Source organism: Watersipora subatra, chromosome 1 (assembly GCF_963576615.1).
Source record: "Watersipora subatra chromosome 1, tzWatSuba1.1, whole genome shotgun sequence".
NCBI classification, from domain to species: Eukaryota; Metazoa; Bryozoa; class Gymnolaemata; order Cheilostomatida; family Watersiporidae; genus Watersipora; species Watersipora subatra.
In genome coordinates, this window is record NC_088708.1 from 29,169,077 (window position 1) to 29,193,722 (window position 24,646).

General features: G+C 35.2%; 1 protein-coding gene across 1 annotated transcript in view; it reads left to right on the top strand.

The window, feature by feature from the left end:
• LOC137398541 (M-phase phosphoprotein 9-like) overlaps positions 1-17,504 on the top strand; it is a 44,643-nt gene extending 27,139 nt beyond the window's left edge. Inside the window, exons 6-15 of the mRNA XM_068084668.1 lie at positions 1,397-1,603; positions 1,832-1,886; positions 4,672-4,836; positions 9,225-9,278; positions 9,386-9,433; positions 9,522-9,676; positions 11,801-12,484; positions 14,052-14,214; positions 16,011-16,070; positions 16,384-17,504. Coding sequence (XP_067940769.1) covers positions 1,397-1,603; positions 1,832-1,886; positions 4,672-4,836; positions 9,225-9,278; positions 9,386-9,433; positions 9,522-9,676; positions 11,801-12,484; positions 14,052-14,214; positions 16,011-16,070; positions 16,384-16,467 — 1,675 coding nt within the window. The 3' untranslated portion in view covers positions 16,468-17,504. The remainder of the gene's footprint in view (positions 1-1,396; positions 1,604-1,831; positions 1,887-4,671; positions 4,837-9,224; positions 9,279-9,385; positions 9,434-9,521; positions 9,677-11,800; positions 12,485-14,051; positions 14,215-16,010; positions 16,071-16,383) is intronic.
• Positions 17,505-24,646: the final 7,142 nt, after the last annotated feature.

Genomic DNA, 24,646 nt, shown 5'->3' on the forward strand with positions numbered 1-24,646 from the left:
TTCATTAGTGTTACACGCTACGAATTTTTGAGCTTCGAAGTTGTGGTTATGATCGTAGGAATGAGGAGGACGAATTTACATGATACGCAGACGTGGTTGCACCACTCGCAATTATTTGTAGCTGATGAGTTTACGTGCTACGAAGAAATTATTGTACAACTCTGTGTTTTCTTTATTAGTCTGTTGCGCTTTTATCTACAACGGGGCGCATAATTTATATCGCGGCTGGCGCTCCTGAAATGCGTCTAAGGTCAAACGTCAATGTCAAAGCGTGTAAGAAATTTTTCTTTAAATTTCGGAGTTAATATACTTTTATTTTGAAGATAATATTTTTCAAACACGTGCATTAAAAACAGGGATGTTGTAAGGACATCACTAATGAAAACGATGAAAATCCAACCTCCGATCACAAAGATTTGTGCAATAATACAAATATTGATGTTTACATGATATGCAGTACTTCGTTGTTGCTACGATGTTTTCAAAAATACCCCCTTGAAACGGAGGTTTGAATCGCTTCGAAGAATTAAAGATTCGACGTTTTGAACCAGTTACATGCTACGAAGATGAAAAATATAGGACAAAACTTTGTAGCATGTAACACTAGTGATAGATTGGTTAGAGAGACTATAGAATACTAGTTGTATCAATCATCATCTTTATTATAATCTCTTTATCTTACTTTTTTTCATCTGAGTCAGTTCAATATTGGAAGTTATGCGTTTCGATATTTACATTTTATTTGAAAATTAATGTTTCACCATGAGTGTACATTATACGTGATGTACATATAATAGTGTACATTATACATCATGTACATACAATAGTGTACATTATACACTATTGTAGGCCTACATGATATTAATCATAATAATTAATATTAATATTATTATTAATATTATATTATATTAATATTAATCATTTATAATTCATGTCTACACCTACATGAGTCTGATAGTCAACTGAGTTGAAGCTGATATTCAGACTATTATCCACTGTCAACAATATTCTACTTTGAACTTATTTCGAATTTTAACTTTAACCTGGTTTTTGTAAGCTTTAATCCTTACTAAATGGATAACTTACACATGTGTAATTTTTGTGCTATTTTTTGCTTGTATCCGGTACACGTTTTTTAGACTTACCATGTAAATGAGCAAATTGTCTGTTAACAACACTTTCTAAGGTGATATATATACAGTAAGGGAATAAGTGTCAAAGCTCTATCGCATCTCACATCGCATTAAAGCATAATTGTGTTAGCAATTGCTGAGGTTGCTAGGTACCCAGTTACTGTTTGTTCTCCTTTTAGCACTCTGAATCGATAAACTTGAAAAAAATAGCCTCTCTCTCTGATTATGTCAAAAATAGTAACAGAATCTCATTCACCTCGTAGTCTGAGATTCAGCCTTCGACAGAAGCACTCGAGGCATTTGGCGGATATGAAGGCCTATTATGAGCAAGAGCTGAGCGACCTCAAAGAGAAGCTTACTTCATCTCTGGCAATCAGCCAGCACAGCATCTACCAAGCGCTTGAAACAGACAACAACAAGCTGAGGGAAAGGTGCAGAGTCCTTGAGGAAGAGCTACTCCGAGCTAATAGGTGACCTAAACAAACTCCAATGTCAATATTTGTCACAAGTGAGGTCTTTTAACATTGTCATATATTGGTTTATAAGTATTGATATCATTTTGTATGAAAGCGTTGTTTCATTTACGAAGGTGTCACTGTCAAGGCCAAATGTGAAGAAAGGGCGTATCAAAAGTGCCAGTTTGTACTCTTCAATCACTGTGACAATGGTCATTCACTGTCTATTTGTGTTCCTTCTAGGTATATTAACAACGTTGACAAGCAGATGCAGGACTTGGAGTCGTCTTTCAATGCGGTGAGTTAAGCCAGTCACTTGGATATGCACTAAAACCTATAGCTTGGTCACATTGATCAAATGTATTTGCTGTACAGTGCAGGATTGTTTTAATTTGTCTGTTTCTGTCATCAGGCTTAGTTCATCAACCTTTTTTATGATATAGAAACATGATGAGGAGACAAATTTAAAGATAATCTGTCGTAAATGTAGGCATGTCTTGTAGATGCGAGCACAAGCATTCATAGCCTACGACAATTTCTGAGTTACGACAATTTCTAACTATGTTATGATATATATAAGTTGCTTATCGTGCTGATTAGGAAAAGGTTTGCCTCTCGTTAACACTTTCAAGACTGACATCGAATTATTTCGATTGGAGTTGCCCTCTCCAAGTGGCTGACATCGAAATAATTCGGCCGCGGTTATGTTAGTTCATGGTACTAATTTTTGACCTTGGATCGGCTAATATTGCCGATATTCTGATAGCAGTGAGTTTTAGCTTTGTGTACAAAAAAAAATTTTGCCACTAGCTTAAATAAAACTGGAAATATTAGCAAAAACCTCAAGCTATGTCAGAATTGTAACTTTCTCAAGTTTTTTTTAAAAGTTTGAGAAAACTGCTAGGATTTTTTCTACATCAAAGAAATAGCTGCAAATGTTGATGAGTTGGTAAATGAAAGTGATAGTGAAGTAGATGTAGATGACTGTGATGATGAGAAAGGTGAGTAAAATTGAAAAGACTTTCAGAATTACTCACTGTAGATGAAAATCACAGCTTTAGTGAGTAAAAGATGTCAGTGCAGTTTCACTTTATTTAGTGTGTCAAGAAATGACTTGACTAATGGATGATTTAGAGACACTCATTGATAGACTCCTGATGGTTGTAACTCATCTTGTTAGTCCAATCTTTGGTCACACTCACTTCTCATATGATTAGTTGCTTTGGCCAAACTATTATTAGATATGTAAGTGACTACTGGCTAATAGTAGTAGATTACTAGACTAGTTCTAAAACTGCTTCTATAGGGTATACTGCTGCAAAGTAGGATATTTTACATTCTACATGCCAATATTTCCCACCCTTTCTCTCTGTTGGGGAGAGGAAGTCTGGGGTATGGAGGGATAGGAAGAGTGGGGTGTGGGGGGATTGAAGGGGTGGGATGTGGGGGGATATTCCTCCTTTTCCAATCCACCTCTGCCCCAACCGACCGATTTTGGAAGCAAGCTGTGGGCTATTCATACATTTATAAATAATAGCTACAAAGCCATTATAATTGTATTAGATTACTGATGAAGCGGATAGGAGAATTGGTGGTTGATCCAACTCAGATATTGATATGCCTATGGATATGAATAATGATGATCACCACGAACTGGGAATAAGCGAGAGCAATTTTGAAACAGACTATTATGTGTTGACTGTTTTTTGTCTTATCATAGGCTTAATGTGAAATAATAATATGTCATGTCAGACATAAATAAAAGTAAATATAATACAATCAAAGTAGTTACTGCAATGAGCATTACCTTGTACTCTGTTTACGAAAAATATCATTTTTGCTTTGAAAAGGCATTATTTGTCTTGAAGTTACATAGATTAGATTTATCAGAATAAACTCATATTTAGTATGGTATGAAAGCTCATGTTTTCAGCTCCACAATGGTGTGCTCATACCTAGCTTTACTAGCATTATGGTTGACATATTATATAAATAGAAAACCTTAAAAGCGGCCAGCCACTGGGGGAGGATTGTACTAAAGCGGCCAGACTTGAAAGTGTTAACTGGCTTCTTTTTGAGCGGATTGACCTTTAGTATACGACAACTACAGTAGACCCTCGCTATCGATTCTAATTCATTCCAGTGTTGGCATAGTAAGGCGAAAATGTCGTATAGAGAGATATAAAAACCCATAGTAATTATCTAATGCGAACATCTCCTGATAAAGATCAACATAATTTTATGTACGTACTGTACATATTAAAAATTAGTAACAAAATAGTATGTTAACTTTTGTAACTATAGTTACCTATAGTAACTCTAGTGTGTTTCGTGGTTATGATCTGCAATAAAATATTTTATTACAAATTATCATTTGCAATACATACTGTAGGGAGTTCTTACCTTCGAGGCACATCACACACGTTGAATTTAACTTAAATGCATTTAGCATATTAAACACATACTTAAAGACTTACACATACTTACACATACTTACTCAGTTTTAGTATGTATTTTACCAAACTTCAACATTGTCATCCACTCAAATTTTTATTATTTTATTTTATAGGTTTTTGATTTCATTTCCATTATAACTAATAACGAATAACGCTAGACTGAGAGAGAGCAAGCATCATTTCTCTTTCATGCATTTTGCGTTATTCCAATGTATTTAGCACACCGACTGCCAAATTTGCATTTCAAGAGACATTTTTGTTGACATCGTATGGCGAAAAAATGTCATATGGCTAGGGTAAAAAACATCGTGTTCCACATCGTAAGGCGAAAAAATTGTATAACAGGGTCAGCATAGCCCGAGGGCGCGCTGAATGTTTATGGAACCCTGTATTTTTGTTGTGAGCGTTGGACTACAGCTGATCATGACAAGGCTTCGGCACTGCTGTTGGCCTAGCTACAAACGAGTCACATAATAGTCATTTCCTGTTAGTTACTACTAGTGTGTGTGTAGTAATTTTTGTCGTAGAGGTCTTCTGGCAACAGTTCAATAAGTGAAACCTTTTTTGGGCAGAAGCATTTTTTATCGGGAAAGGATATTGTTTTATCAAGATATTGCTTTTTTGTAGACGCTGGCCAGTTCTAGCAAGGAGACTAAAGGTCATGATGAAGTGCCTCAGGTGTCTGCTGATGAGCAAGTGTATAAAAACAAACTGGTACAAGCGGAGGAATACATAGCGCTTCTAGAATCTAAAAACAAGGATCTCTTTTCTGCAGTCTGTGATGCTTACGAGGTAAATAATGGATTGCATGCTCTTCCTTCTGAAAATTTAGCCCAAGTAATACGCCCCTCTCTTTCGAGTTGTGGCTGCTATCGGCTGCATCATGCAACCCTAGTAATGTTGATTATCTCTGTGTGAAAAACTCTAGTGACAATGTCATCCAACCATATGTGATGGACACCCGGGTGACCTGAGTGTGCTAAGAGGCTAATATCGCCAGTGCTCTATAGTTTTAGTACAATTAAATGGGTTGAAACCATGTCTGATCTTCGTATGGATAAGCTCCATGCAGGAAGCGCAACTCTATGATCCCTATTATTATTGTTAACTTTATTATTATCATTAACTTAAACAAAGTAGCTGTGCTAAGTGCTTGTCTTGAGTACTAATCACCTTTTCCTCTCAAACGCATGAAAAGTACCTATGACTGACTGCTTTGCTACTTTCAGCAGCCCATATAATGCAAGATCTAAAATCTGTTTTTTTTTTCATTATTCATTCAGCCTCTTTTTTCTCATCTTTCCTTATCTTCACGCTGCACAAATTTAACAAACTAGATGCTTTTGTAGTTGCCTCGTAGTTGCCTCGAACATATGAGTATGAATTATTAACCATAAGCCATAAAAGATGTGCAATGCAACCTAGAAAGAGAGCAACTCCAAATACTGGAGTGCTCCAAATACACGTTAAGGTTTCTGTTAATCAAATACAGTCATACTTCGACTTACGAGCTTAATGCGTTCCGAGACTGAGCTCGTATGTTAATTTGCTCGCATGTTGGTGCAATTTATTTATATATAGAACCATTAAATATACAGTCAAACATGGATAACTCGTCCACGGATAGCTCGAACACATGGTTAATTCGAACATTTCCTTTGGTCCGTTCCCACGTAATGATAAATTGCTATAGATAACTCGAACTCAACACTGTTAATTCGAACTGTTTTTTTGCCCAACGGCTACCGAAACGGTTGTTTTCGCTTTAGAAAAATCACTTTATTCAAAGCCATAGAGGTAAACTTCATCTTTTCGTAATTCATAAGCATCGTTATTACCACCATCGGCAAAATATTTTTGTCAACGACTTTTCTAAAAGTTTGGTGAAATTTGATTTATACTGCGATACGATGAATAGCACGGGCTTGCCGGGTCACGCGCGCAAGAATTTTCGCCACGCACATACAAAACAAAAATCGCATGTTGTTTTGTATGTGCGTGGCGAAAATCCTTGAGTGCGTGACCCGGCTAGCACGTGATGAATAGTTTTCCGACGTTGATTCCGTGTTGAATCAACGTCGGAATGTTGAATGTTTAAAACGTCTTAAAATTGTTGTAATACGTTGTCTGAGCTACAAAAAACTATTCATCATTTGACCTAAACACAGAATACGTGTGTACATTCAATAAGTATCTATTAAAAAAGCGTGAGTGATATAGAATGTACCGTAAAACCTCGTAAAACTTCTAATTGAACTGCCTCGGAGTGTTGCTCTTAACGAATCCCAGGTAAAGTAAGGTAATCTGCATAAACTTCAAGAAAAAACGGCAAAATTGATCGTGGGTAAAACCCCAAAAGAAAAAAATGTCTTTTCTTTTGAGCATTTCAACAACGATCAAGTTTTGCCAATGTCAATCTGAAAAACGTCCTGGCAATAACATCACCTCAAACAACAAACCAATCTCAAGTGATAGAAAAATCTCTATACTTTTTCATGAAAACGTTTTAAACTTTACATTAGAAGCATTTAATTTGAAACAAGGCATTTGTGCTTTTGATTTATATTATAGTTTGTATATGTACATGTATCTACTAATAAATAAGTAAATATATGGACTTGTGACAGTGCTCTGATAACTTGAACGCTCTGATAATTCGAACACTTTTGCTCGGTCCCTTGAAGTTCGAGTTATCCATGTTTGACTGTATATTGATTGGTTTCCATACTCTAAAAAATGCAAATAAAACACTCAAAACAAGATATTGTAACAGAAAGAACATGTTGGTTATTGTCCTAATTTACCAAATGCTTTTAAAAAGCAACAATTAAAAAATAATGCAAGGAAATGTGAGTAATTAAAATGTAAAATTAAATACATACAATAGCAGCTAACGCTAGCATTTGCCAGAAAGGGAGATATAAGTTATCCTTCATTACAACAGTTGACTTTGATAAAGTTGGATTTTATCAATGTCTTAAAAGACAAACGTAGAAGCAAACCTAAAAGCAAACTTTCATTTTTAACTTAACGTAATTAAAATTTCTTCGGTGTTCGTAGATTGAAGTTTCTCGCTGGTTAGCTAATTGTTCCTTTGTTTCGCTTTCACGACTAGCCGGCCGTTTTAAGATAATCCTATCTAAAGACGTTTGCCTTTGTCGCCCTTTCAACATGTTGCGATTAGGACGAACGCAGGTGTCGTCACAAAAAGTTAATGCACGGCCACTAGCCAACTTGTCCGAATGTCTATTTTTATAGTTGTGCTAAATAGCACCGGCCTTTTCGTCGTTTCAGTTACGCTGTCACTGGCCAATTGTTTATTCAATGCCTGAGCAGTCTCTCCATCAGCGGTCGTGAAGATCGCTGCACCGTTTAGAAACTATGGCCAGTCCTTTTGCGAACTAAATGCTCTGAATATAATCCTTCGGTTTGATAATTGTGGATGTATTTCTGTCATATTGCTGAGCTAGCTCAATCACGCATACACATTTTGCATATTTTTCAATAGTTTTTTGTTTAATATCAACTGTTATCATTCACTTTTTCTTTGCATTATCTTTCATTTTACTGGCAAACTTTCGGTCAACGCACAGTACTTTTAATTCACATAATTCTGCACTGAAAATCGCACCAACAAAACATGGTACAAAAGTATAACCTGAGCAGTTGAAAAATACAGAGTGATGCTGTTCTCATAAAACACCTCCGGCATAGTTGGCAACTGACTCACGTGCTCGTAACTCAAACATGGCTCGTATGTTAGTGCTAAAACTTGCTTAAAAGCTGGCTCGTATCTCAAGTTTCTCGTACATTGGAGCACTCGTAAGTTGAAGTATTACTGTAATGGGAGTGAGTAACAGTAGCGGGAATCAATTCAAGTACAGTATATGCTCCTATAACGTTAATTCAAAATAACGTAAAAAACTTATGTAAAGTTTTTGCTTTGTACTACGTAAAAATTTCATTCCATATAACATAAAGTGCCAAGTCGGGCAAGTTTTCAAATTTGATTTGAACATTAATCTATTTCGCTGCAGTTGCGAAAGAAAAAATGACAAGCGTATAGTGTTGTACTTACATATTGTATACGTATACATTTTTCGCAACAATCTAGTTCGTCGTGATAGATCGTCAGATGTGTCAACAAAATATAGAATAGGGTAGCTGCGCATTGTTCATCAATACAAAGGCGATCGATTAGTGCAGGTGTTACAGCGTCGGTCTACCAATCCGAATGTCACGAGTTAGAGTATCGTCGAAAGTTCTCTTTTAACTTAACCTTGACCCCTGGATACAAATAGACGACAAACAGGTAGTACCGCTTTTTTGTAAAGTGTTTTGTTGTTTTGCTTTCTTGTAGACTTATAAAATCTTTGTTGTTAGTTTTGCTTTAAAGAGTACACATTGCTGTTTAGATAAATAAGCAAATCGTTATAAATGAACGTCGAAAATGCGCGCTCCACATCAACTTATTGTAGAATTACCGCAATCATGGTCTATAAAACCAGTGAGATTGATCATAAAAAGAAGAAAAGTGGTCTGTGCAAACTGATAATGCTGCAGTTACGGTACAGTCTGATAAATTAAAAAAGTCGAGTCAAATTTTTCCTTGTTGTATGCCCAAACAGGTGAGTATAGAAAGATCTTCGAATGGATTAGGCAATTTATACGTATTTTGATGTTCATATAACGTAAAATCCCTATAACATAGATGCTCCTGGAACGGATTATTTACGTTGTAGCAGCGCCTACTGTCATAACATTGTACATCTAACCATCAGAGTACATTACCCTATGTCACCACAGTACTCAATCAAGCTCTCCTTATCATATTTTCACTGTCTTTGAACTGCAGCAGACATTTAAAGCCGGTTAGGCAGGCTCCATATTGCATTGGCAGATGAATGGTAATTCAAAGAAGCAAGACTCAAATCTGAGCTGATACTAATAGTGATGGTAGCCTGTGAGTCTAAGATTATGCATTAGCTCATTTGTCAGAGTTGTCAACTGCGTAACTTAAAGGCTGTGCCAAGGCTATTTAATATCTCATCATCCCCATTAGACTAGGGGTGGTTAGTTGGTGTATGAATGTCTGATCACTAAATATAAACACAATAAGGCTTTTATGTTCAGGATGAGGACAATTTCTAAAAGTTCTTAGATTTGAAGATGTATTGTAGGTACGAGATACCACCGCCCGTACTGCCTCGCAGAGTTCCCGTCACTACGACGAGGTTCGTATAATCTCTCAATTCATTTGTTGTTTCAATGCTTTACAGGCATGTGAAACAACACTGAGTAGTTTTGACAGGTCACTAGGAATGCTGTTATCTTTTTGCAGCTCAAGAGTAGATATGACGAATTGAAGACAAGCAATGAAATTACAGTGGTAAGTCTGAAATGTGGTCATTTTTTGCTTCTGTGGTGAATTGCCTGTACACATGTTCTAAATCACTTCCCAGTGTACTTGCTTACAGGCTAAGCTAGAGGCTACCGAGTCACATCTTGCCAGTTCGCGCAAAGATTTGGAGAGTCTGAAAGAATCGGTAAAGAGGTTGGAAGTGGACCAGCAGAAACTTGCAAAGGATAACGAAATGCTGCGACTGCTCACCTCAACTTCACACAATGACAGGTGTGCAGGAGTTGTCTTTCCTAACTCATCTGAGTAATTAATAAGACAATGCAATGGAAGGTGTCAATAGGAAAATTTCGGAGTTATGTGTCTTGCTTCATTATGCTCAGCCCATGAGGTGTCTCAGTTTTAAACAAAGGACTCCACATGTTCCTTCCAATAGTTCCTGTCTCTAACCTCACTCTTACGAGTTATCATTCAAAATTTAACTATTTCATCTCGCTGCCTTTTGTTCTGTTTTCCTTTAATAGTTTCCCCTTATCTTAGTGTCTAGTCCATGGTGCTGTAAGTCCATTGGTTTATCCGCCGATGTGCCCATGTACATGTAGTATATATTTTCACATTGTTCTCCGAAACTTCATATCCTCAAGTAATATTTAAAATTTTAATTGTATTAAAACAAATATAAGTATGAAAAGATATTCTGCTATGATATAGTATTATTGGGTGTATGGTTCAATTTACCGGAATAACTCAAATATAATTCTCCCTTTTTTGTCCCAAATTTCAGCTTCAAAGGTTAGAGAGAGAATTATACTTCACTATGTGAGAAATCCCAATTTGCAAAATCAATGGCTGTGTAAAGGAATATCAAATTACAGTAGACGCTCCTACAACATAAATAATCCATTCTGGGAATGTTTACGTTGAGGGATTTAATATTATATGTATGAACAGCAAAATACATATATATTGCCTAATCTGTTCCAAGATCATCTCAAACTCACCCCTTTGGCCCTTTGAATAGAAAAAAACTAGACTTGATTCTTTAGTTTAGGGAAATATTATGGACAGGGAATATACCTACATGTATATAGACTGATGTTCATCAACTGATGTTTGCACACCTGTAATACAACCTTTTAATAATCTGTTTACTCTGGTGCAATTTGTCTTTAAATAATATTCTACCACATGTAATTTTTAGAAAACCATGAGAAAATACTAACTTTAGTAACTGAATAAGTGTGATTATGTCATGTTTCTGTAAACATTTAAGAACTCTGTTAGCTTTCAAGTTCTAAGGGTTCCAATACCCTTCCGCTCAGATTGCCATAGTTGATTTAGACAACCATTTCTGATGTTTAAATAACATATATTTCTTACTCATAGTGTAATATCCATAATTGACAGGCGTTCGTGTAAGTTTCGCAAACAGCAATAACATGGCAGTGTTATATAAAGAGTTGTCTGCTCTTATCTTGATATAGGTAGATTGTAATTATAGAGCAAACAAATCCTAATTTCTTAGGCATTTATGGAAAACTTCATTAATGACGTTTATCATAGGAAATGCAACTTCATCTAGTCAAGAGTGATTACCTCATGCAACAGTTAACAATCAGCGTCTTTGTTAATGAGCAGTAGTACAGCTCGATGCCAAACTCAAGTTTTTGTCATTATAGTTACCTATTTAGCTGACCTTTTATTCAGCAAAATATTAAATGTAATACTCTATTCTTTGCATGATTGCTAAAAAATTACTTTTGTTCAAAATATTTTAATCATTATATTTAAGTATACTACATATTCATCACAAAAACTCCACTACAAAAGTAATTGTAATGGCATTGTCATAGGAGTCGCTGTTATCATGCATAATTTTCTTGTAAAATATCGCTGAAGAATTTAGGTCAGCTGCATTATGCTGTCTATCAATCCAAGCAATATCATATTGCAATTGCAACCGTAAGATATGTTTGATATTATTCATGCTTTTGTTTTTTATCAAATTTATTAAATACTTGTATTATAAAAACAGCACTTGTAAAATCCCATATTTCTAGCTGTTCTAAAGATATGAAAACAGTTCATTTGTAATATATATAAATGTGGTTGTATGAGGTGTTACATAGGCAGCAATAAACTGCGTATTTGGCAGCATTTCAATTGGCACCATCAAGGAGAAAGTCTGAAACTAGTTTTCACATAAATTAACATTAGTTAACAGTGTTAACAATTAACGTTAGTTAATTACTTTAAAAAGTTTTTACTGTGTAAAGTCTATAAAATCTTCATGTCACACTTCATTTACACCTTAGTCGTACCAGTTCATACACTGAAATGTGACTTTGTCTAGTCTTGGTTGGATCTCCACTGTTTCAATGGTGTCTATTCTTGCAGTTGGTCGGCAAAGTCTAATATCCAGGAGCATAGATCACCGATGTTGCAGGCTGAGAGACGTCTGCAGCAAGCCTCTACCAACACGTCTCCTAACAAACAACGGAGTCGTCATCACAACTCTGACAAATCACATCAGCATACGCGGCAACAATCAAATGGTCAGCAATCGACGAAACCTCACAGCAATGATCTCAACAAACAGTCCTCACCACAACCTCTCTCAGACGCCACCCAGTCTTCGGACAACAGCGCAAGAGAATACTCAACACGACACCGTTCTAAGCATTCGAACAAAAAGACATCGAAATGTGCATCTAGCGATCACAACGAGACATCCGTCCATCACACAGTGGGTAAGGATGACTTGATCACTGCCTATAGCCCAATCGTAGATCGACAGCGGCATAGCAGCAGTGCGAGCAGCGGAGGTCTGACCTATAAGACCTCATCCTCTCCCACTAGGCAATCTATAGACAGACCCTTCGGCTATCATCATGTGGGAGCCAGTATGTCACCCTCTAAACGCACCCAACAGTGGGCGGTCCTATCACCATTCAGCAGGCATGTCGAACCTACAAAAACCAATCGTGAAAACGGCAGTCAGACAACGAATCAGTCACCAGCCATGAAAAATCTTAATTTTTCATTCAGAGCTCCGCCCACATCGCCACAGAAATCAAAAATGTAAGTGGTTTGTAGTTATTAATTTGTAAGAATTTAACTAAAGCAGGCTCCCTACGACCAGCCTCTGAGACATTTTGCCAGCGATAAATGGTTAGGCCGGCCACACAAGTTTTGGCGGGTGCTTTGTAGGATTTTAGTGCTGCTCACTTTGTACTGGCTTTTGTTAATTGAACCTGTTGCCCTCTGATTTTTTGTCAACTTGCCCTTTTGATGAAGTTTAATCTTAATATTATTAATATTAAGATTAAACCAATAAACTAATTATTTAATATTAAAAGCCTAAATGTATGCAATATTTTGCAAAATCAAAATATAGTTTAGTTTGCACTTTGTCCTGCGTCTTGACAAAATTCAGGTTGTAATTTTCTCAGTTCAAAGAGTTAAACTTTTACTTGTAGCTTAAAATCTGTTAGGGTTGTCTAACTCTGAACTTACCTCTAAATAATGCGCTCACAACTTACATATTCCACTATTATCCTCAGATGCTCAGCCAAACAAAAATTTATTTCTTTGAATTTACATTATTTACTGTTTACTTGGAAAGTCCTATTAGAACATAAGTATTTTATTATGTTTGTTGCTATATATTCTTTTGTTACCGGTAGGGCTAACTATTGCCGAATATAGTCTCTCCATAAAGAGGTACAAGAATTGCATAGCAGCTCACAAAACAACTAGTTAATGCTATATAACATCTAAGAGTATAATATTGCTCGGGCTGTTAGATCACTATTTCTGCAATGAAGTTGACTGTAAATGTTGAGTGACACCAATTTTGCGTGTAAGTCTTGTTCTAGTTTGATTTTTTATGTTTGTTTAGATTTGCGGGAGAACATTTTTCAATATCGACTGATTGGACATCAAGGTATCATAAGCCTATAAAGCATATATATAGATATATATATATATATATATCTATCTGTATAGCACACATATATCACGGGTGGTATATATTATAGAAGGGGTGGGTGGCATATATTATGCCACTCACCCCTTTTACGTAGTAGTAAAATATCATGCCATATGGTTTGTGTTCACTTACTTTTACACGAACTACCTGGGACTAAAATCTCATGTGTAAACAGTGAATGATAGTTTGCACCAACTGCTTTTGGCAATAATCACGAGCTGCTCATCTGTGAGTTGCGGGCAGATGGCCAATAGCAAATCGCTAATAGCGTAGGTGACCAATAGCAAATCGCTAGTAGCGTAGGTGACCAATAGCAAATCGCTAGTAGCGTAGGTGACCAATAGCGAATCACTTGAGTTTTTCAAAAAATTACCCTAAATGCTTCTCATTTGTTGATACATGTAATTAATTTATAATTGGAAATGGATATGTTAGTCATTGATTATTTTATATTTTTTTATACTATTGTCCAAAATAAATTGTATTTGCCATACAAATTGCGTGATACAAATAGCACTCACGGTAACAGATAACGGACCTATCATTGCATTCATTACAATTTAATTACAAAAGTTCCATTTCTAAATTATTTATGTAAAAATGCAGTTAAAATTGTGTTGATGCGGTTGTGATTCTTGAAATGCCTCATATTTTTAGCAATGACAAAGAGGGAATTTTAGATAAAGTTCGAACAGGGAAAGTTTTTTCTGAAGATCCGGATAAGTCAACTAAAAAGTCAACAAACGTGTACCAGGACAGACTGCAGCTAATCAGAGACGCTGAGACAAGGCTGGATGAGCTACTTGTCGAAAAGCTTCAGGTAGCCTGTTGAATTCGTCGCTCACCACAAATCTGTTTAAATTTTTCAATTTCATCAGAATCTGCTGATATGCTGTTCCATTACAATTATAAAGAAGAGCAGCTCACTTAACATGATATAATTAACAGCAGGTTCATTAATCCTTCACGCAGTGTAAATATAGGGTACATACAATTGTATAGTCTGTTTCTGTAGATCGCAGGCCAGTCATTATCTTAGCCACGCTGCATACTTCTCTTGTTTTCCTCGTGTAATGCATTTAACCCTTTTACTAACATAATTAGTTTTTCAAAACAATTAGCAAATATGCAAAATATATGCCAACTCTGCATTTGGCAGCAATCTTTACTCTAATAAGATCTCTGAGGGTTGTGCGACTCGCAGCCACGTCTACAGGTTAAAAAACATTGCTTTCAATGGGATTCGAACTCATGACTGGGCTTGGTAGAATGACGCTCCACCACCATCAATCGACCATCCAATGCACTAATTGAAGGATTGTGAAGTTACTTATTACACCTGATGATTTCTCATGACGCAGCAAACAGTCGGAGCACTAGTAGTCTATAAAACATAAAATTCAGTATCTACTCGGCTCGTACAAAATAAATGTTTGACGAGCTGCAACAAGTCAACATAAGTAAATTCTTGTGTAGCAAATATTTGAGATGGACTATTGGCAGTTATAAAATATTGGCTTAACGACTTATACAACTTTCAATAAGAAGGCACGTATTTGAACTACAGAGTTGACGCTAAATATTCTTGGGATTTCCCGACTGTTTAATGCGACTGCGAATGGGACTTATATCGGTAGCTATAATCTAAATAATCCTCAGGCTGCATTTAAAGCGCGCTCATTGGCTTCTCAGTTTTGACTTAAGTGGCCATGTTACTAATTTCCGCCTATTAATGTGTTTTCATTGTGAAGACTGCGGATTTGGAATTGTGCGCTCGTTGAGTTACCATGCGATAAGTGCTTCAGCGGGTAAAGATAAGGAATTCCATGCCAGAGGTCATAGGTCATTCAGTCTCATGGAACTGCTGAAGTAGGAATGTCTGAAGTGCGGAATTGAAATAGGAACGTCTGAAGTGTGGAAATGTTGAAAATGGAATAGCTTGCTCGGCATTTCTTAGTGCATCATTCGCGAGTGCCGTTTCCATCTTTCGCAATCATGAAACATTAAATAAAAATTTGTAACAAAATTAACCTGCTTTATGAAAACCTAGTGTATGCATTGCTAAACCTGGTGTATGCATTGCTAAACCTAGTGTATGCACTGCTAAACCTCGTGTATGCATTGCTAAACCTGGTGTATGCATTGCTAAACCTAGTGTATGCATTGCTAAACCTCGTGTATGCATTGCTAAACTTGGTGTATGCATTGCTAAACCTGGTGTATGCATTGCTAAACCTCGTGTATGCATTGCTAAACCTGGTGTATGCATTGCTAAACCTAGTGTATGCATTGCTAAACCTAGTGTATGCATTGCTAAACCTGGTGTATGCATTGCTAAACCTAGTGTATGCATTGCTAAACCTAGTGTATGCATTGCTAAACCTAGTGTATGCATTGCTAAACCTAGTGTATGCATTGCTAAACCTGGTGTATGCATTGCTAAACCTGGTGTATGCATTGCTAAACCTGGTGTATGCATTGCTAAACCTGGTGTATGCATTGCTAAACCTGGTGTATGCATTGCTAAACCTGGTGTATGCATTGCTAAACCTGGTGTATGCATTGCTAGACTAATAACTTTTCATTTTGTTTCTGCATTTCTTGCACTTTTTTCAGCTGGAATCTTCTCTTACCCGAATGTCTACTACACACAACATGAAGGACAAGCTTAGACAGGTGTGTCTTATCATATTCTATGTTTGTCTGTCCATAATGATCTTCAAATAGGCATTATCAGTACAGTCTGTGTTATAAAAGGCAGGTGTGTTACCCTAGGATTGAATGATTAACTAGAAATATTTTGTCGTGGTTTCTCATGGACATTCATCAGATCATAGCTGTGTGTTCTAGAACTTGCAAGGCATTTCTTGATTTGCAAAATTCTGATTTGATTCTGGAAGTTTCTTATCCTTCGTTGTAGAAAACTTACATGGCTACCTCAAGTCTCCTATGGTCGTTTCAAGTTATTCCTTTTTCGTGTTTTTTGTAGGAGTCGCTTGAAGAACAACTTGATAAAGTGGATAAAGATCTTGGGTCTGTTAGGATGACTTTGAGGAGATATAACGCTTTATGAGCGCTTGCCACATTCATTCCATACACATTTAGTAAAGGGGAGACAACAGTCTAACTTTTGTTAAACCAGTTGTATCACACTATTTTTCTACTAACAACATTTTCTAGCGGAGAGCAGTTATTTTTAAACTTTCTCATGAAGGCTGTGTAAACCTGGAAACTAGACGTGTTTTTTCTTTTTCTTTCCGTGTATGTAGTACTGATGCAGATCAGACATTTCCTATCGGAGTTCAATAGTTGAATAATTTTATGATTTCCGTACTATGAATCACCGCTTGAAAATTTGGTTGTCTCATTTGTGCGATTTATTCTACTTTGATAAACTAGTGCAAATAATTTTTCACCAACAGCAGACCTCACAGAGAAATCGTATATTATTTTATCATTTACGTTAGAAGATTTTGTTTTAAAATATTATAGTTGATAGCTGCATACATTTGTGGCTGTTACTTCTTTTTGATCACTCATAAATGTTTTTAGAGTTGGAGGGAATCAGTCGCGCTTGCTGACTCTCTCATTAGTTGACTTCTTGTATATAGTTTATATTGTTCTACTGGATTAGAGTTTCCGCTGCCTCTATGATGGGCCATGAGCTTTTGCTCTGGTTTTCACTTTGCACAACTCATATATAAATTATTTGAAATCATTTTTGAATTAGGGATTCGCGTCTCACCAATTCAACGAATCCCATATTTTGAAATGATTGATAAATTATACATACTTGTGTGAAACTCATAAACTTTCTATATTTATGAGGTGGCTGACACCTTATCCACCTTTTTAAGAATGTGACTAATGGTATGCCACTAATTGCATAAAAACCTTTGAGTGTTTGTAGATAAATTTTGCTATGTTTGCATGTCATTGCCAATGTTCTGGCAAATTGCATTTTTAGATCTGTATGTAGCCACTCAGGATGATGCGTGTCTCTTGAGAGAGTAACATGCAGTTTTTTGCATGTGGTTTGTGGCCACTGCAACATTTTCTTATGATTTTAGAGCTTTTATTTAGTGTTAAATAAATTGAGTTCGGTTTGTATGAATTTATATATTGATGTTGTATCTCGTCCATTGTGTTCCATTTCAGGTTCGCCCATTGATAACTATTGAGGGCATGGCATAATTTTTGCTGTTAATATTTCAGTTGTTTTATCTGATGAACAGGATACTGGATACTTATGCCATGCTGAGATTATATTTAGATGAAAATAATACTCAATAGATCATGTTAGATAGCTAAAGACGCCTTATAATTTATCACTATTATGGCAAGTGGTGTATTATTAAGAAAAAAGGATTTCTGTGTACATATGAATTTTTTTTAAATGTACCTCAAACAGAAGAGCATAACTATTTGTGTAGTGCACAGATCCTTATAGATTGGCGGAGCATTCACAGATTTTTAAATGTAGTAGTCTTGTCACGATAAGCAAGTATAACCATGATGTCAGCATCATGCATTTAAACTTGTTAACCACTTAACTTGTTAATTTGTCAATATATATGTACCACCAAATCGATCTCATGTGTTCAGATTCAAATCTGGAAGGTGTCAGTTCACAAGAACAGTTTCTTATTACATACGACTAATTGAACTAAATGCATTTATACAGCATTTTATTGAAAAGTGGTCTTAATTTTTATGCTGAGCTCAAAATAAATATCAAACATGTTAGAGAATCATTGTGGCATGCTTAAATTGTACCAAGAATATAGCTACAATACACCAGAATTATATTGCTCTGTAGGGGCCTTAAGTGGCCGTTCAATGAGACCATAAGATTATTCCATCATAATTTTTTTAATTGTAATTATGGCATGTCATACGCTTGTAACTTAAGACATGTAGATGTTGTTAAGATTAATACCATGGCTCAGGATGTTGAGGTAAAATGATAGGATTTTTACCCATCTCATTGTTTGGCCCATCTACCTAAGTGAAAACTCGTAACTGCAGTTTTTAAACTAGGAAATCCAACAAAAAACCAAGTTTTGTATATTACTACGTTAGCTAGGTTTGAACACTTTAAAGTGAAGAGCTTTTAAATAATATTTTTTGCAAATATTTTTGTTATTATTGACAATATATCGTCACTGTTGCAAATAAAGTCTTTTTTGGAGTTTCAGATATCAATGAATTTTCTAAAAAAATTATATGACAAGTGGTTAATCAATCAAGAACTGTCAGAACACAACAAAGTATACTCCAAATGAAAACTTGACATTTTATAATAGAGAGCTAAAAATAAATTTATTATGTAGTACATTGAAGGTAAAAAGTGCACTAGAGACAATAATAAGTAACAGATATAAAGTGCTAAACACATTCAAGCAATAGTTCAAAATATTAAACCGCATTCCATAATCCTAATGTGAGTTGGATTAAAGTAAAAGTGAGCAAAGATTTGGCTAGTATGTGCTATATATATAACTGTTACTTGTAAAAAACTAAAATCAGTTATAAACGGATTGCAAATGATTACGGCCAGCTTCATTTTTTTTAATATTTTGGGCTAAAATGCCACCACAGCACTTTCAACGCAATGACTGCAATGTTAGAATAGAAGTAAAGTAGCTGCAACCACACAACAATACGATTCAATACTAAAATGTAATTTATCTACAGTAAACTACAGTTTACTTGTTGCAAGAGTAATGCTTGAATTTACCAGAGCATTCATATTTACATCAACCCTATTCAAGGTTCTCACCATTGCAAACTTTGATTCACAAGCCTTTCATGCCGCTTTTGTGTAATTTTTACTTGAGCAATGTTTCAAGCCAGTTTTAAACTGCTGTCTAAGTCAGTCTAAGATAGGTTTTAAGCAGTGAAACAAAGGTTGTAGTCAGCACATTAAATGTCCAGACACGCAAATTGATTAATACGAAGTTGCTTTCTCTTATTTTACATCGATGATTTGTCAATAAGCTCGTCGAACGGCTCAAAATTTACGTCGGCGACCTCACCTTGTGGCCCATAAGTTTTTTGAAACCGCAAAGTTTATACGGTATCAGCTGACTCAAAAAAGTATTATTGGTGTCATTTACTCCTATCGTTTTTTTGGTGTATCTATTTAGTGTATCACAACAAGAAAATTGATATAGTAGTGTTAAATGAACAGCATAATTATTGTAAAGGCTTTTCGCTATTATGCCCAGATGTAAGCTCAAGGTTTCTGAAATTTTATTTTTAAACGTATTATTTTAATGGATTCTTTAAACGCTTGCATTATGTTATTGCTTATCTGCCGAACTGGATCACTAGTATTGATGATTTTTGTTCTAAATAATCATCATTGAAGTTTTAACTTACTATGGTCGCTTAATACCGACTAAGTGCGTGGACTCCTTGTAGCAGCTCACTATAATTAAACACGTTGTCATCATCCTAAGATCGTCCACCATTTCACGTATTTTTGTACGTTGTTAACATTGTCATGGTTGGTTAGCAAGTGGTGCTGTTGTGTCTGATTGAGTTTAACATCGAAGATAGTTCAGTGTCTTGTCTGAAATATACGGATTTGATAATTTGATGTGTGAGTGCTGAGTAATAATTGAAAAAGTCAACTACGCCATATGTTATCATCTGACTCATCCATAAGCTGTTATGGCATGGTATCAGTGGCTGTATATACAAAGTTTTCAGATACCATGAGAAACTACCGATTTTAACGGCGGTAGAGAGTTCACAGTTTCAGTTAAAAAGCTAAGTTCATAGTGCAGCTCTAAGTTGCGCTACCTATAAGGGGAAAACTTAAACATTTTTGTCCAGACATGTCTTGATGTCATATCAGATCGTGATATGCTTAATGGAACGTTGAACGGAATTAAGAACCGTCTCAATTATCGATCAACTTTTGTTGTGACTAGCTGCGTAGCAGGATCTTACTAGATGGAGAGTCAATGGCTGCATCTTTAGCTGATTTGTTGAAGCTTAGACAAAATAATTGCTGATCTTTTAGTCATTGTCGCAGGCTTACCTAGTGACGAGGCTATGTATCTGAAATCAAGGGCAAACAGCCAGAAAATAGAATTTGCAGTGCTAGTAATCAAGGCATAATCAATGCTTGCATTTTAATTTGAAAGTGCAACATGGGGTTATGTTTGAGCAGGTCTTCATCAGTTTATGTATCAGTTGGCAAAAAATGGGTCATTTAAATGTCAAAAATGTGGTGAAGGGTCAGTGTCATGTCATAGTCAAGTAAAGAGATCTATATTGTCTATGAAACTACTGATAATTTGTCACACCACTGCTCGTAGAGTGTGTTGGTACATCAAGCCGGAAGAAGTGCTTACATGGAATATTGATTGCAAAAATAAGCTATTTTTTAGCTAAAGTCTCATTATATACATGTACTAGCTGTGCTACCCAGCGTTGCTCGGGTAATAGAAGTCTTTGGACAGAAAGTTGATTTGTGTTTAACATATAACAACATTCTAACTTTTAAACTACATATCATGAGAAAAGTGTTTTGTGTAATTGAAATACATTAAGTGAAAAATTAAAAACAACTGTAAAGGTTTTCAAACTTTGTCAAACAACTGTAACTTTCAAACATCATATCATGAGGAAATGGTTTTTGTGCAGGACAGCTAAATTAAAAGTAAATAAAACGACTGTAAAGGTTTTCAAACAACTGTAAGTTTAGAATTTCATAACTTGAAAGAAGTGTTTCGTTGAAATAAATTAGAAGGAAAAATATAAATGTAAGTGTTTAAATGTAAATGTGAACTCATTAGAGAGTAATGGCTAAATATAGTCTATTTCGCTACAATTACAATCAAAGATTTTTGGTATACATTTATATGATTTCAGCTCATTTCAGTGTCGGCATGTGAAAATATCGTAGGCTATAGACTTACATAGAGTGGTATAGAAACCCATAGTCATTATCTTATGCAATTACCTCCTGGTAAAAACCATCATCATTAAAGATAGTTACAAAATACTATGTTAACCTTAGTAACTATAGGTGCCTACAATGACTTTAGTGTTAGCTGTACTACCCGGCGTTGCCCGGGTAATAAAAAAGTTTTTGCACAGAAAATTGATTGTATTTAATATATAACACCATTTGCCATTCTAACTTCTTTCAAACTACATATCATGAGAAAATGTAATCAAGTGATAAAACTAAAAATTTGAATCAACTTGAGTAAAATCTGTTTCACCAATTTTGCCACCAGTTTTGTAACGTTATTATGCTACCCTTTTTCCATGTAGGATATACCAACACAGGATTACATATTTACGACTGCACTTAAAAGGATTACACGTCAACTGTTTCGCTGCCATGTTTGCAAATCTAGGGTTCCGTCTGTTGTTATCTCATTTTCATGAAAAAAATGCTTTGTTTCTTGTTTTTGATATGAAAGGAGCAAAAATGAGAGTTTGGTGTGTGTTTTTTACATCTATTGTAAATAGGAAGGAATACAACTAAATGTACCAGAAAATGAATTTCTTTGTTTGCAGTGCATAGACATTACTTCTGGGGAAATATCCAAATAACATCAATAAAATCTTCTCACTCAGAACCAGCTTCACTGAAACTTGAGTTAGAATCTACTAAAATATCTGCAAAGGAGTCTACTTGATGTATTCTAGTACGTCTCGTCTTAAGCATGTCATATTCAGCTACCAGGCTTAGAAATAGAAATACTGTGGATAAAAATTTGTTTCGCGATAATTATGGAAACTTATAACTTCTGTGGCTACAATTGCCCAGGATCCTCAATCTGATTTAAACATATTCGTTGGCCTTTGGTGCATTATAAGAAATTAAAACCATAATGACAAAACCATTTTCAATGTTTTCAAAAGCAATAATTATCCCACGACCAAACACGAGCAAAGTGAGTGTTTGGGAGCTTTATAATAAATGCATATGCGCACACAAGTTCCGAAAATTATTCATCAACGCCATACTCAAACCCTTGTACTGAAATCTCATCAACAAATTTAACCATTTTTGTTTGGAGTCATTTAAGTATAATAACAATACAAAACACATATAAACCTATTTAAATATGTTACAAAGTCTTTGAAAATTCTTGACAATATCCTAAAACTTACCCATCTGATCGGATAATACATAATTAGACAGATTAATGTGGCCCAAAATTGCCATTAAAACCTGACAAGCCTTTTTTAATCAAAATTAAGGACAGCCAATGAAACGCCGATAAAGCCGTGCACCAGAAAGTAGAGCCATTAAGTTGTGCGCATTTCACGGGAAAATGTGCACATTTCACCAGTTTATGGCATTGTCCAATTGCCGAAGGTTTCTGTAATTAACGTAGAAGTACTGAAAAGTAATCGTTTCTTTTTTGCCGATTTTAAAGTTAACTCTGACATTTTGGACACTTACCTATAATGAGTACTTTGGTATTCTAACTGATGTCTAAAGCAGTGAAAGTAAAGGAAATGACGATGACGATTTTTCTAACAGTTCTTATAAAATTATTACAATATTTAATTGTAAGAATAATTATTCGATTTTATAAGATTATAATAAGATTTAATTATAAGAATAATCATTCAAATTTACAAGATCAAAGTATATAGTGAACGATGGTGTGCAATATGTTACTGTTATTATTTTTCTAAAGATTTTGTTGATGATACTACGGCTGTGCCCAATATCGCGGTACTGCCAAGCCGTTTTTAATATCTTGCAAAAATATTTAATTATAAGAATAATTATTCGATTTTATAAGATTTAATTATAAGAATAATCATTCGAATTTATAAGATCAAAGTATATAGTGACTGATGGTGTGCAATATGTTACTGTTATTATTTTTCTAAAGATTTTGTTGATGATACTACGGCTGTGCCCAATATCGCGGTACTGCCAAGCCGTTTTTAATATCTTGCAAAAATATTTAATTATAAGAATAATTATTCGATTTTATAAGATTTAATTATAAGAATAATCATTCGAATTTATAAGATCAAAGTATATAGTGACTGATGGTGTGCAATATGTTACTGTTATTATTTTTCTAAAGATTTTGTTGATGATCCTACAGCTGTGCCCAATATCGCGGTACTGCCAAGCTGTTTTTAATATCTGCAGAATTAAGTAATAAGCCTACATCTTTTTGTAGATATACAGCTATTTCTATGACAACCAACTAAAATCTGTTTAGATTTTTAAATTCAGCATAATGTTTTGCATATAAATACAAAAATCTAGATAAATATCACAACTTCTTGATATTGGTTGCTATGACGTTTTGAAATGTAAACAAAATTGTGCATTGGTTTTCATTTCTCGAACTTTAACACCAGTTTTCTCAGAACTATGTTTTCGCACTAATGGTAAACATGCATTCAGTTTATTGACCATAAAATCTGCTGTAATTAGGCTGAAATCAAATTTTTTTGAAAAATAACTGAGAATTGTCTCCTTCTGCTAGTGTAGATAACTCTGAATCTCACACACTCGGCTTAACCATGGTTTCTGTGATCATGACCCATTTCTTCACTTTGGTTACAGAGCGCTGTCAAAACCATTCTACATTCAACACAACCAGCTTTCAAACTGTGTATATTACACAGCAGCTAGCCATTTTACTTCTAATATTGCATTCTCCTATTGCAGGGGAGAGATATAAACATAATCTTTTCCTTTCATTATTGCTGTTTGTTGTACATAATAACACCCAGTACATTGCAGCTACCATTGCAGTCATCCTATTGCACTGCAGTGCCATTTGACTGCTAATATTGCATTTCTCAACCAGCAGTACCCTTTCTTTTTTCCATTATCACTTTGGTCGTGGGCTGTATGACAGGGGAATTTCTAGTTTCTAGGATTTAATTACGATTTAGTTATCTGCAACGAATCACTACAGGATCAGCTAGTTGCGCACGGCAAAAAATACCTCGATAAAAATTTTTTGTGCTAATCATTTTTTTATCTTCCTATTCATCTTCGAAACTGTTTGAAAATAATTTGCGCTATCGTCGTACAGATTTTTATTGCAGTATATCAAATGTTGTGTATTATTATTAGAGTCCACGAAGAGATAATTTTTCCTATTCTGATTTATTTATTCTTATTCTGTGCCCTAACAATACACAGATACACATGCGCATTGTTAGAGCTCAGGCTCATCAAATAGTCATTAGGTCTGAATATCAGCTTCCTGAAAACCGATTGTTTATTTCTGTTT